This window comes from Salvia hispanica, chromosome 3, assembly GCF_023119035.1.
Source record: "Salvia hispanica cultivar TCC Black 2014 chromosome 3, UniMelb_Shisp_WGS_1.0, whole genome shotgun sequence".
Classification (NCBI taxonomy): Eukaryota; Viridiplantae; Streptophyta; class Magnoliopsida; order Lamiales; family Lamiaceae; genus Salvia; species Salvia hispanica.
This window is the reverse complement of record NC_062967.1, coordinates 25,149,762-25,163,361: the sequence shown is the minus strand read 5'-3', so window position 1 is coordinate 25,163,361 and position 13,600 is coordinate 25,149,762. Positions and strand designations below refer to the sequence as shown.

Genomic DNA, 13,600 nt, shown 5'->3' with positions numbered 1-13,600 from the left:
ATTGAGAATGTCGTAGTGTCATGTCTTCTTCAAGGTATTTGTTAAAGTTAATTAGAAAGGGAAATTATTAACACAATTGTTATGTTTATTTGTTATGTTAGTGACGTGTTTTTGTGGTATGATGGCCAAATGTAATGTATGGAAGGATAAGACATTTAAATCATTAATGGATTCTTGATGCTTACCTCTTGTCATCTTCCCAAATGTTTTGACATATTTGTTCCGGTTAAATTGTGTTGCTTAATCAATGAGTTTGGTATAACCTCTTATCAAATTAGTTAACTATGGAAATTAGTCACCAAGATAAGATATAATAGTATACACTAAATTATGGATTTGTAATGCATGTGACTGTATAATTAAAAATAAAAAAATAAAAATAGGCATGCAATTCAAAAATCAGGAAAAGAGAGACAGAGAGGGAGAGAACTAGTCACTTTCTGTTGAGTGTTTGGTAATGTATCAATTTCTCAAAGACTTTGGGTGAAAGATCTACTACATATTTTAGTTTACACCACATTTATGGCATTTTAACAAATTAAAAAAAATAAAAAGAAACATGAAGAAAAATATTTCCAATGGCGATGAACCAAGTAGATTATAAAATTGGAGTCTAATTAATATATTTGTATTTGTAAGTTCTATCTAACAATATGTTTTGTCCATTTCTTGAGGTGTGCATGTGAATGAACAAATATGAGTGCGTTTAGGTTCACTATAATAATAAAAGATGTTATTTTTCGCTCATTTTTACTAAAGAGGGGGAAAAAAAGAAATAACCAAACAAAGCAATTACAGATCAGTAGAGTTTTTAATTTCTATCTTTTTGGGATAATTAATCTTCTAGTGCTTATAATTGCCATTTAGTTTTATTAAACTTTATGAGCCTTGACGTTTTAAATTATTTGGCAAACAAAAAGCTCAACGGTCGAATATAGATTAAATACATAATGAGAACACGTTCACGCCTCTTAATTCACTATTAGCCCTTTTAAGAAACTGAAATATATATGTTATCCTTCGTTTGAATTTATAATATTATTCCATATTATCACTAAACTGTTGCTTCAATCCTTTCATTATTCATTATTGTGTAGTTTCATGGAAATTACTAGTAATTACTGAAGCGACTTGTTAGCAAAAGAGCTAATTGCCTCAAACGTGATTTATTTAGGCACCAATTAAGTTATATTCCGAATGTGAATCTGTGATTCAATCATGAAATGTATTGCATTCAATAAACTTCTGAAAATTTGCTCAAAAACGGAAATCTCATAAAGAATTCCTACTAACTCTGACCACAAAAAATAGTTCTATTCATTTTGGGATATCTACTAAAATTAATCACTATCCATATTTATAAGTTTTTTTTCTAATGAAATGAGTCTACTTTTCACTAATCTTTTTTTTACTAATTTTTAATTAAATGTAAAACTTTTTTCACGGAGTTGCAAGCAAAATAAAATTTACTAGCATTTATCTTTGGTAAAGCAACAAAACAGAGAAGTTTAGATATGATAAATGAAGAAGTAAATTTGGTAATTAGTAATTACCTATATTTTCTAGACTTTGTTAGCATTGAAATACAACATCGTAACGCCTAATGTGAAGGTGCCACCATTTTCAATAAGTACGATTATTTAATGCAGAATTGAGGATCCCACATTTCACATCACTGAAAAATGCAATCTTTATAAAAAAGATCGAAGCTTTATCGATGGACGTTAAAATCAGAGAGACAACGACGCAGTCAGTGTTCTGTTCGCTCTCCATGTGATTCACTCTTCCTTGTCACGCAACAATGGCGGCGCCCAATTCGTGGGAGGAGCTGCTGCGCAAGATGCTGCCGGAGGGCGCCCCGTTGCCCGACGAGGACCAGCTCGATTACTCCATCTCCGTCGACTACGTCGGCCCTTCTCCCTTCTTCAAGCCCCCCGACGCAAATCCCGTCATTCCCAAATCCAGATTCACCGCTTTCCCCAAACGCGCCCCTTCTCTCACCCCGACGAATCCTTCCTGGATCAAGTCACGGTCTAGCTCCGACACCACCAGCTCCGAAAACCGACCACTCAGCCTCACTTTCGACGATGGAATTGAATCCGAATTGGAATCCGAATCTGGAAATACCAGTGATCATCATGAATTTGCCAATTCTAATTCTAATTCTAATTCGACCGTTATTGGTGAGGGTGGGGGTGGGGTTAGGGTTATGGGGTGTGGGAGGTGTGGGAAGAAGGGGGGGAAGGAGGTGTGGCGAGGGCGGGAGAGGTGCATTGTGTGTGGGGCAGAGTATTGCAAGAAATGTGTGTTGAGGGCGATGGGGGCGATGCCGGAGGGGAGGAAGTGCGTGGGGTGCATTGGGAGGCCGATTAATGAGGCGAACAGGAGGCGGCTGGGGAAGGTTTCGAAGGTGTTGGTGAAGCTCTGCGGTCGTGTGGAGGTTCGGGCGATAATGCAGGTGGAGAGGGAGTGCAGGGCTAATCAGGCGAGGCCGGAGCAGGTTGTTGTGAATGGGGAGCAGCTGAGGGAGGAGGAATTGGATGAGTTGTTGGGCTGTCTCGTGCCTCCCCGGGACTTGAGGCCGGGGAGATATTGGTATGATAAGGATTCTGGGCTCTGGGGGAAGGTTTGGATTATTTTTTGTTGAAATCTTGGTTTTTTTTATACTGGTTTTTGTTAAGGTTCTTAATCTCTTGTTTGGATGTTATCTGAAGGAGGGAGCAAAGCCGGAGAGGATCATTAGTTCGAAACTGAATGTGGGAGGCAAGTTGCAGATTGGAGCGAGCAATGGTGATACGAGGGTTTACATGAACGGCCGTGAGATCACTAGAGTCGAGCTCCGCGTCTTGAAGGTAATACAAAATTTTGTCGTAGATCAGGAAATTCGTGGCGATACTCTTGTTGTACCTGAAAGATTTCCAAAGTTTCTAGCTAGTTTCAGCAATATAGCTTATTCGTATTTGAATTCTGTATAACTGTAACACTTATGGATGTACCTGACTGAAAAGAAAGAAAATGGATGGTATTCAAGGAGCTTGCTCGAGCCACTTAGATCGCACTTGAAACATGCTCCAAAAGAACTAGCATGTTAACAATCTATACTCTGAAGAATAGTATTTCCTTCTTGTGGAAGCCATTGTTTAGTTTATAATATGTTGTTTTGTATCACCTATTTCATTTACATAACTTTCTTCTCTACAATGCGTAGTATCTCTTTGTTTGCTTCATACTAGGGCTAAAACCTTGATCATCATTAGTTGTAACTAACCAGGTGACAAAATTCTTGTCTTTCCTTTCTGTTTAGCTGGCCAAGGTCCAGTGCCTTCCGGATACACACTTTTGGCTATATGACGATGGATCATATGAGGAGGAAGGCCAGAATAACATCAAAGGAAATATATGGGAAAAGGTTGTTTGATAATATAAAGAGAATCCGTATCATTTCAGTTTTGAATTTTGCTTTGGTGTCTAATGTTATGTCCTATTGAAGAGTTTGAGTTGGAACTTTTGTTAGGCAGGCTTCTGTTCGTTTCATTTGTTCGTTGTTTTCACTGGCCATACCTTCTGAACGTGCTCAAAGAACGAAGGAAGAACCCGCTTTGTTGTCAGCTAGATCGTTCTCCAAGAATCTGGAGGAGCATAAGGTCCAGAAACTTCTTCTTCTTGGATTGGATGGATCTGGGACAAGTACCATCTTCAAGCAGGTAATCCTGGCTTTCTGATGTTTTTATGTTTTCGTATTAAGAGTCAATTACAAAACTCGTAATTTGGGTTGAACTCAGACTGCTGGACGATGTACTGTGATTTAGCACCATTTCATGAACTCATTCCCTTGCTTATATCTTTATTGTAACAGGCCAAGTTTTTATATGCAAACAAATATACCCCTGAAGAATTGCTGAACATTAAGCTTATAATTCAAAGTAAGATGTACAGATATCTCGGTATTTTACTGGAGGGGAGGGAGCATTTTCAAGAGGAGACCTTGATGAAAGACGCTTGTTCTGGTCTGGCTGCTGACAGGTCTGTACCAGGTAGTTGCCCAGATTCCACTGATTACTTAACTAGGCTCGTCTCCATTTTCCCCGAGAAACTATAATTAGCTCATTGTGCTTGTCTATAGGATGAGATAAATCTCTTGATTTTGTAGACTAGAGTAACTCAGTTGAAGCATCATGTTGCTGATGGTTTTCTGGTGTTGATATTGTCAGGAGAAACGGAATGTGATGGAAGCAGGCAATGTATCTATTCGGTTAACCAGAAAATTAGTAATTTCTGTGACTGGTTGTTGGATCTAATGGCTTCCGGGGATTTCGACACTGTCTTTCCTGCTGCTGCACGCGAACATGCTTCTGTAGCTGATGAAATTTGGAAGGATCCTGCCATACAGGAAACGTACAAGAGACGGGAGGAACTGCCATATTTTCCCGATGTTGCTGCATATTTCTTAGACCGGGTATGAAGGGAAGCAATGTCACTTTAATTCTAAAATCGAAGTCACATCCTTGCATCTTTAGCATGCATCTCTTTCCATATGCAATCTAATGCAGTTGCTGATTTGCTCAGGTGATGGAGATATCGAGCAGCGAGTATGAACCATCAGAGAATGACATTATATTTGCTGAAGGGGTTACTCCCACCAACGGGATAGCACACATCGAGTTCTCGTTTGGTGATCACAGCGCAGTTTCTGAGTTATACAATGAAGACTCGAAGAATCAACAACCTCTGCCAAAGTAAGAGACTCTTGCTGTTGAGTTATTCGTCATCTTCTCTATCTAAAGACACTGCTAAACCAGCTTCTTTCTATTCCATTTGCAGGTATGAACTGATTCTGCTGAGCTCTCCGAAGTGGTTGGACATGTTCGAAGGCATGAGCACCGGCCTCTTGTGCGTTTCCTTGACTGACTATAACCGGCAATGGACTGTCATACAACAGAACAAAATGGTGGCGAGCCGGGATTTCTTCGAGAGTGTAGCTAAGCGTTCTTGTTTTGAGTACACACCCTTCCTCCTGCTCCTGACCAAATACGACGTGTTCAAGGATGAAATCGAGCAGGTTCCTCTAACTGTCTGCGAGTGGTTCAAGGACTTCAATCCTTTGAAGACTCACGGCAAGAATACGTCGCTGGGACACCAGGCGTTTCACTACATCGCTGCGAGATTCAAGGAGCTCTACGCCTCCATCACGGGCAGGAAGCTGTACGTACGGCAAGTGAAGGGACGCGAGCAACAGTCTGTGGACGAGGCGTTCAGGTACGCCCGGGAAATCATCGACTGGGAAGAGCACAATATTGGAGGTATCTATTCCATGAGCGATGATGATTTGCTATCTGAGGAATTATAACTCTTTTATAGTTTTATAAATGTGATGGCAAAACTGCCGTTAAGGCTCAAGTCATAAACCTTACAAATAGGGATGTTTAAGGTTTGGTAGGCTTCAAGGGTAGTTTTGCAATCATCTTTGTTTTTTTAAATTTGTAATGCTTTCACAGTTTTGTGAAAAGTTGCATAACAAAGTAGTTATACAAAACCACTCTCAAACAAATTGGTATCATTGCATTGAGTTCACAATATCCAAACATGTGCATCCATTAAACAATTTGGAAACAATCTGACGTTCCTAAAAAGGTGTTGCATGTATCTGGTTTGGTGAATGGAGTTAATAATTAAATTAGCACTGTAATTACTGCTAATTCATTTAGCAAAACTACCAACAATAAGGTAACAAACCTTTCCAAATTACCACCTCTAATATTATTTTGCATTACCATCGTCTCATAACACTTATCCCATAAACTCTCAATTTTCTAGGAGATCTCCAATGCAAATAGGCCAGCCACTCTCTCTCCCTGCCACGTCAGCAGCACTAAATATCCACCTGCCACATCAGATTTAGGCCATCCATAGGCCAGCCGCAATAAAAATAATTCAAAATATACTACATTTGCGGAATTAAAATTACGATTAAATTACGGAATTAAATTTACGAGACATATACGGGAAAATTCATTAATTGCATTAAAAAAACAGTACATAGATAAAAAAAAATTACATAATAAAGAAAAAAACTATCGGCGTGCAGTCCTCCGTGCCCACAACTCTTCAATTATATCCTTTTGGAGTTGAATATGAGCTTCCACTTGGCGCATGTCGGCATATTCCTTGAGGCGGCCGGCTTCATCGAGAGGTACCCCACGTCGTACGCTAGGGGTGGCCGTTCCGTGGCTTGGACCGACTTCATCGTCATTGGCCCAACTAGTCGGTTGTACGCCTTCGTCTTCGACGATCGTGTTGTGCATGATAATGCAGGCGTACATTATTTGGGAAACGCATCCGACATCCCACAAACGCGTTGGACCCTTAATTGCCGCCCATCGAGACCGGAGCACACCAAATGCGCGCTCCACGTCCTTGCGCGCCGACTCCTGCCTTTCCGCAAAGTAGGCCTTCCTTTCATCACTTGCGTGCCTGATCGTCTTCACAAAGACAGGCCACCTAGGGTATATCCCATCCGCCAAGTAGTAGCCCATATCATGCCGGTTGCCGTTGGCCACAAATGAGACGGCTGGACCGATGCCCTGACACTTTTCGTTGAATAGGGGCGACGAGTTGAGGACGTTGAGGTCGTTGTTCGACCCGGCTACCCCAAAATATGCATGCCAGATCCACAGCCGGTAATCAGCTACGGCCTCGAGGATCATCGTGGGATTCTTTGACTTGTAGCCGGTCGTGTAGGCCCCCTTCCAGGCAGTCGGACAGTTCTTCCACTCCCAATGCATACAATCTATGCTGCCTAACATCCCGGGGAACCCATGCTACTCCCCGTGCATCTGCATCAAATGCCGACAATCTTGGGGAGTAGAGCTTTGAAGGTACTGCTCACCGAAAATGTTTATCACGCCTTCACAGAAATACTTCAGACATTCCAGGGTTGTCGACTCACCGATGTGGAGGCACTCATCCCACATGTCTGCCGCGCCTCCGTAGGCCAACTGCCTGATTGCCGTCGTGCACTTTTGAATACGGGTGTGGCCGGTCCGCAACCGCATCGTGCAGAAGCGGAAACACGATATCGACGCTCCAAAACGTCAACGATACGCATAAACAACTCCCCGCACATTCTAAAACGCCGCCGGAACATGTTTGCGGGAAACCGCGGGTTCTATCGAAAAGTAGTCGTCATACGGCCCGTGATGTGCGGCTACGTGATCCCCGATCAATCAACGCTCGGCGGTGGATAACCCGTGGAGGGCGAGGTATCGCCCGCTGTTCCACCCTACGCATGTACCGCTCCATCTCGCGGTTCATGTAGGCCTCCATAGCCTCGTTCATCCTCCGTTCGTACTCCTCAAGATCCCCACCACTACCACCACTTGCTACCACCGCGTTACTCATCGTTCGATGATGCTCTTGTACGAAAGTTAGAGAGAGAAAACTCGTCAAAACAAGTGGTGCAAATGAAAATGAAACTAAAATCGCGTTTATATAGGTTTTTTAAAAAGAAAAAAATCGAAATTCGGTCTTTGGCCGATCGGGCCGCCACAATGGCGGCAGCGCATCGGCCAGGCCTACACCGATTTTTTCGCCGGTCGGCGTTGGCCTGCTCCAATGGTTCGGCTAGCCGGCATTGGAGATGCTCTTAAAAAAAAATCGAAATTCGGTGTTGGCCGATCGGCTGTCCGATCGGACCGCCACAATGGCGGCCGCGCATCGGCCGCGCCACGCAATCGGCCGGCCCTACGCCGGTTTTTTCGCCGATTCGGCGCTGGCCTGCTCCAATGGTTCGGCTAGCCGACCGGCTAGCGACGCGAATCGGCTAGCCGGTTGGCTAGCCGGCATGGGAGATGCTCTAGAAGGCAACCAAAATAAAATCTTTACAAATCACAAACTAATGCAATTGCAAAATTAATGGTGGACTCTTATATTAATACTTTTGTTTACCTTTCCATAATATTTAGGTAATATTAACCTTATTTAAATATTATTTCAAAGCTGTGACTTTTATAGGATTGAAGCCCGAAATTCGCTTGAAGGCCCGCTAAATTCTTATTAGGCATCCATATATAGGTAGATGGGCTTACCGGAGTTAAAAGATTTTGGGCCTTGTTATTTCATTCAGGCCTTGATATTGTACCATCAATCATCCCCATTAAAAATGTTACTCTCTTCATTTTATTCACCGCACTAAAAATGCTATACGGAGATTTTTTACATAAGATAAAATATAGTAGTAACAATTATAGAAATATTTTAATCAGAAGAAAGAATAGATATTTTTTATTTTAAATATGAAAAAGACATCTTAGTTGGATCAAATTGAAAAGAAAGTGGTACTAGGAAGAAATAGAAGGGAATGTTAAAGTCTTGCACAAAAATTTCCACACAGAGTTGAAAAGGACTCTGCCGATCCACATCCTAGAATTTTGTATATACAATACGGTTATTTCCATTATATAATGACTTTTTCTTCAAATTAATGTAGGAGCAATGATAAGTTACATGAAAATGAATTGTGCTTGCATCATATTTGAAACCCATTTTTTAATTTATCTAGTTCTACACCGTTTGCGCATATTTCATCAATTTCCAAGAAACGTGCATGTATTATTTATTTTTGTTATATATATAAAACTCACAAACCAATTTTCAACAAATATAAATTTATAATTTCATAAAACATTTAAACAGTAGTATATATTTGAAAATTCAAATACAAACGAGATAGTGAACTGAACTTGATTATAAGCTTTAATTTGAGGTTGCGACATCGCTGACGTAGGCTTGAAAATGACGTGGAAGTGGGCAGTACACTTGCCTTTACTCAGTTGCGCCATTTCACTGTGAAATTGCGAGGTTGCAAGAAGACGTTAAAAATAGACTGGTGTGCAATTAAATAGTTACAAATATCAGTAACTCTTTACATTACAAAATATTGTAGGCCATTTTTGACATTGACCATTGGAAGAAATGGAAAATGACTTGACCATGATTCAATGAATGCCACCAAAATCTAACGGGAATAAAAGTAAATATAGCCGCCTAAATCCAAGATACAATGAATCTGCGGATAAAACTTCCCTTACTTACAAATTACTGTTATTCTCATACAATGTAGATAAATAATTTCATTACTACAGTAGTAACATCTATACTTTAATTTGTCTAGTTTTATACTTGCATATTGGCAGACAAATGTTTTTTTTTTCACAGTTATTGTATTTGCATCATTCTCATTTAGTCCACATTACACCCAAAGTTTTAAGTTATCTATTTTTTTCACAATATCAAATAAACTAATGAAACAAATTGAGATTAAATTTTTATGCAATTTGATCAGTTAATGAAATCAATGACTATTTTGAGGTATTATAATCGAATTAAATAAATAAAATAAAAATCAATTATATCGTATACTTCCTCCTGTCCCTTCAAGTAGAAGTTCCATTTTTATATTTTCATCTAGTCCTTATTAATTAGAATTTTTATTTCATTTTTAATATTTTTGGGCATCATATTCCACTAACTTTTTCTACCATTTTATCTTAAAACCTGTACCAATGAAAAATGAGACTTATAATGAAGACCGAAAGAAACACTACCAAGAGTGATTATTAGAATAGTATATTGAATAAAGTACGTGCGTAGCATAACATTTCTTGAAAATCAAGGATATCGGTTACATATAAACCCTTCAATTATGTACTATATAGGAGTATCCAGTAATGCTTTGCACATGGACTATGGTGGTTCTCCCACTAACTTCAAAATTGGGATGTGTGTAATATTCAACATAGGAAACACGTTGGAAACGACATTAGTACTAGTAGTAATTCATTTCTCACAATTAACATTTTTGAGTCGATAAATGGAAGAGAATAAGAGCATCTCCGATCATTCCACTAAACTCAAACTCATTTTAGTGTAAATCTGACACTAAATATTGATTTTATTCCAACCATTTACACTAAACTCATATTCTCTATATTATGCCATTTTTACTCACAAAATTTGAATTTTTTTTAGATTTTGATTTAGTGTAAACCTAAAGATAGGTATTTTTTTCTCAAAAACCAAAAATATGATTGGTTTGTTAGTATTATTGAAGCTAAATACCTATCCTATTTTAAGTTTTAGTGTACCATTGGAGATGGTCTAAAATAAGTATAAATGAGGATCTCCTGCTGCAGATGTTTTTCAGAATCTCAATATATGTATATGTAAAATAAATAATATACGTAGATATAGTTACATTTAAATTGAAATACAAATAGTTTGGCACCTTGTTTGTGTCTTGTAGCTGGAAAGATAGAACCTCGCGAATTGATGATTTAGGAGAAATTAAATATTGCGATAAGAAACAGCGCATGCGTAATTATCAAATGTCATATTAGCAAGACAACTTGCACGTCACATACAAGAAAAATAAAAAGGTGTCCACTTGATCCACAAGTCTCTTTTATAATTAGGGCCCCCAGCTACCCTCCCACATTAATTACGAAAATAATTGAGAAGATAAGATACTATACACACTTTAAGGATTACAAATTATCAAGATCAACATAATTAATCTTTCATACACTTATAAAATTAGTTGTTTATATATATGAAGGCATAAAGCATACACATCTTCAAGGTATAGAATTATAGAAACATTACAGAAATACGCGAAACAAATGGGAGTAGTTACTGAGTGTAAATTGTATAATAGTAGCATTTTTAAATTGAGTATTTTGTGTTTATATAGAGGCGGCTCTAGCCTCTAGGATAGATGTATGATGTATTATAAATCGACATTCATAATATAAATTTATAATATAGTAAATAGATTCACAATCTTAAATGGGTATTTTGTGTACACTTATATAGGCTCAGTTAGGTAGAATATTCTTATTCACTTTCTGATCAATGTATCAAAATTATTCACTTATACATATGGATACTATTGAAGGAATATGCCAAGAAAAGTCGAATTAAACAAAATGGATATTCCTTTATAAAATAAAAACAATCAAGAATTTTGTTGATATGACAAGTTAGTTTACCGTTCTAAAAGTGCAATGCATATTACCTACACAATTAGGAAAAGTTTAGGTGTTTTGACTGTTTATCTAATTTATAAAATTAAAACCTTACTTTTTATTTATTAGTATTAAATATTTCATATTATACCTCTTTGATATTCACCAATAAAAATCTTATTTAATTTTGAAGAATTGAAAAGGGGCATTCTGGGAGAAATTTAAATGAATTTATAAATTTGAAGACAAATAATATTACTTCACATATATGCAATTTTTTGAGCGAGCGCATTTGCCCCACCTAGGTGTTACATGGGCACTACTGTCCTAACATGGTCTACGCCCGATGTGAGTAGGACGTGATCACGGTCGACGCACCATGGGATACTATGAGGAGGCACGGGGTAGATGGCGGCCATCAACTCACCGTCTTGCCCAACTATTTGATTTTGTTCATCTCCACAAAAAATTGGATGCCTTAATTATGATGGTAAAATAATAAGAACGGATATTTTAAAGCGTAAATAGTGTATCTTTTGCTATCTAAGTTTTGGAAATTTTTATACTCCAAAGAACTAGATTCAGTCCAACTTTTATACGTATGATCTATTTTTTGTATATTCAGCCAAATTAATTACGTTGTCAATTACCAATGAACATCCATTCTCACCCCCTTAATTCGGGAATTCTTATAACATTGTCCTAACCGTCGAGAAATATAGGAAAAAAAATTGAAATGCGTTCACATACAGTTAATTAGGAGTTGGTTATTTGGTAAGAATCGGTTGGCCCATTATATTTTGAACCCATTGATCATCGAATTTCCCTATCCTTTTGTCTCATCTCGTTAGTTAGTTCTTAGTTCACATGTCCCACAAAACGAAAAAAAAAAAAAAAAAAAGGAATAACCAAAATCTCAAAAGATTACATCTAACTCGTGCAATACCGAATTAAAATCAGATTAATTAAATCACCAAAAAATCCAAAAATAAGAGGCCCCCTTCCCACCCCCTTCCGCCCGCCATCTCACGTGCTCCACTTATATACACACACATCACTCCCACCCTCTCTTCATTTCTCTACCTCTCCGCTCTTATCCTACTCCCCCTGCGCACGTTATCCTCCTATGGCCCTCGTCCGCGATCGCCGCCAACTCAACCTCCGCCTCCCTCTCCCCTCCCCCTCCGAGCACCGCTCCCGCTTCCCCCGCCCCTCCCCCCTCCGCCATCTCCGCCGCCGACCTCGAGAAGCTCCAGGTCCTCGGCCACGGCAACGGCGGCACCGTCTACAAAGTCCGCCACAAGCAGACCTCCGCCGTCTACGCCCTCAAGGTCGTCCACGGCAACAGCGACCCCGCCGTCCGCCGCCAGGTCCTCCGCGAGGCCTCCATCCTCCGCCGCACCGACTCCCCCCACGTCATCAAGTGCCACGGCGTCTTCGACCTCCCCGGCGGCGACATCGCCTTCTGTATGGAGTACATGGACATGGGAACCCTCGAAACCCTCCTCCAAAACGGCCTCGTTTTCACCGAATCCCTAATTTCGAACCTCTGCCGCCAAATCCTCACCGGCCTCGAATACCTCCACTCGCACAAGATCGTCCACCGCGATTTGAAGCCCTCTAACATCTTAATCGATCAGAAAATGGAAATCAAAATCTCCGATTTCGGCGTCAGTAAAATTTTACAAAGGACGCTCGATCCCTGCAATTCCTACGTCGGCACGTGCGCCTACATGAGCCCGGAGCGCTTCGACCCGGATTCATTCGGATCCAAAAACTACGACGTCTACGCCGGCGATATATGGAGCTTGGGGCTCACTCTATTGGAGCTCTACGTCGGCCATTTTCCGTATCTGGCGCCGGGACAGAGGCCGGACTGGGCGACGCTAATGTGCGCCATATGCTTCGGGGAGCCGCCGGCGTTGCCGGAGGGCACGTCGGGGGAGTTTAGGAGCTTTGTGGAGTGCTGTTTGCAGAAGGATTCGAGCAAGCGGTGGACGGCCACGCAGCTGCTGGCGCACCCTTTCGTCAGCGGCGTTGATTTGCAGTCGTCGGCGTGAAGAATTTTTAGGGGATTTCAGATATAGCGAATCCTTCCTCTTTTTGTTCCATTTTTTTTTTGTTTTTTAATTTTGGAAAAATCGTAGGAGAATTTCTCGTGTATATTCTTTCTCTGAATCATGATCCATTTCGACGGTACAATGAAACAACCATTGAATTGCTGTAGAAATTGGGAAAAATTAATCTAATTTGCTTTAGTATTCAATACTCAATAGTAACAAGCACTCGATTCAAATTTCAAATTATTTACTCTCTTTTCAATCTTACAAAATGGAGTACTCCCATTAAAATTAGATTTTATGAAAATTGGGTATATTTTCAAATTGTGAAATTTTAACAGTCCAATTTCAGTACCAAACTTTTTCAAGAGACATTTGTGTTTTATGTTTCTCAAGTACTAAGGGCACCCACATCGCGTGGGTGTCTCCATCTCATCTCGGAGAGACGAGATGACAGCGATGCAAGCTCCGTCTCGTCGCCATCTTGTCTCCGTCTCGTCCTGCGTTTCGTTCTGAAAA

The 13,600-nt window shown here is 40.0% G+C and overlaps 2 protein-coding genes across 2 annotated transcripts; both read left to right on the top strand.

The window, feature by feature from the left end:
- The first annotated feature begins 1,632 nt into the window (after positions 1-1,632).
- Positions 1,633-5,557, top strand: LOC125212123 (extra-large guanine nucleotide-binding protein 3-like). Its single transcript, XM_048112186.1, has 8 exons — positions 1,633-2,626; positions 2,715-2,852; positions 3,305-3,409; positions 3,519-3,704; positions 3,857-4,034; positions 4,212-4,456; positions 4,567-4,736; positions 4,822-5,557. The coding sequence occupies exons 1-8, from the start codon at positions 1,802-1,804 to the stop codon at positions 5,345-5,347; spliced, it is 2,373 nt and encodes a 790-aa protein (XP_047968143.1). The 5' UTR covers positions 1,633-1,801; the 3' UTR covers positions 5,348-5,557.
- A 6,575-nt stretch (positions 5,558-12,132) lies between these two features.
- On the top strand, positions 12,133-13,287 carry LOC125210094 (mitogen-activated protein kinase kinase 9-like). Its single transcript, XM_048109674.1, is given in 2 exon segments — positions 12,133-12,212; positions 12,214-13,287. Coding segments are annotated over 2 exon segments (933 nt in total). The 5' UTR covers positions 12,133-12,147; the 3' UTR covers positions 13,082-13,287.
- The last annotated feature ends 313 nt before the right edge of the window (positions 13,288-13,600 follow it).

Excerpts from the sequence above, each read along its gene's own strand:
- LOC125212123 (XM_048112186.1), top strand. The coding sequence starts at position 1,802 with ATGGCGGCGCCCAATTCGTGGGAGGAGCTGCTGCGCAAGATGCTGCCG. Across the intron at positions 4,035-4,211 it reads TGCTGACAGGTCTGTACCAG|GAGAAACGGAATGTGATGGA; the intron begins GTAGTTGCCCAG and ends TGATATTGTCAG. Across the intron at positions 4,737-4,821 it reads AATCAACAACCTCTGCCAAA|GTATGAACTGATTCTGCTGA; the intron begins GTAAGAGACTCT and ends TTCCATTTGCAG.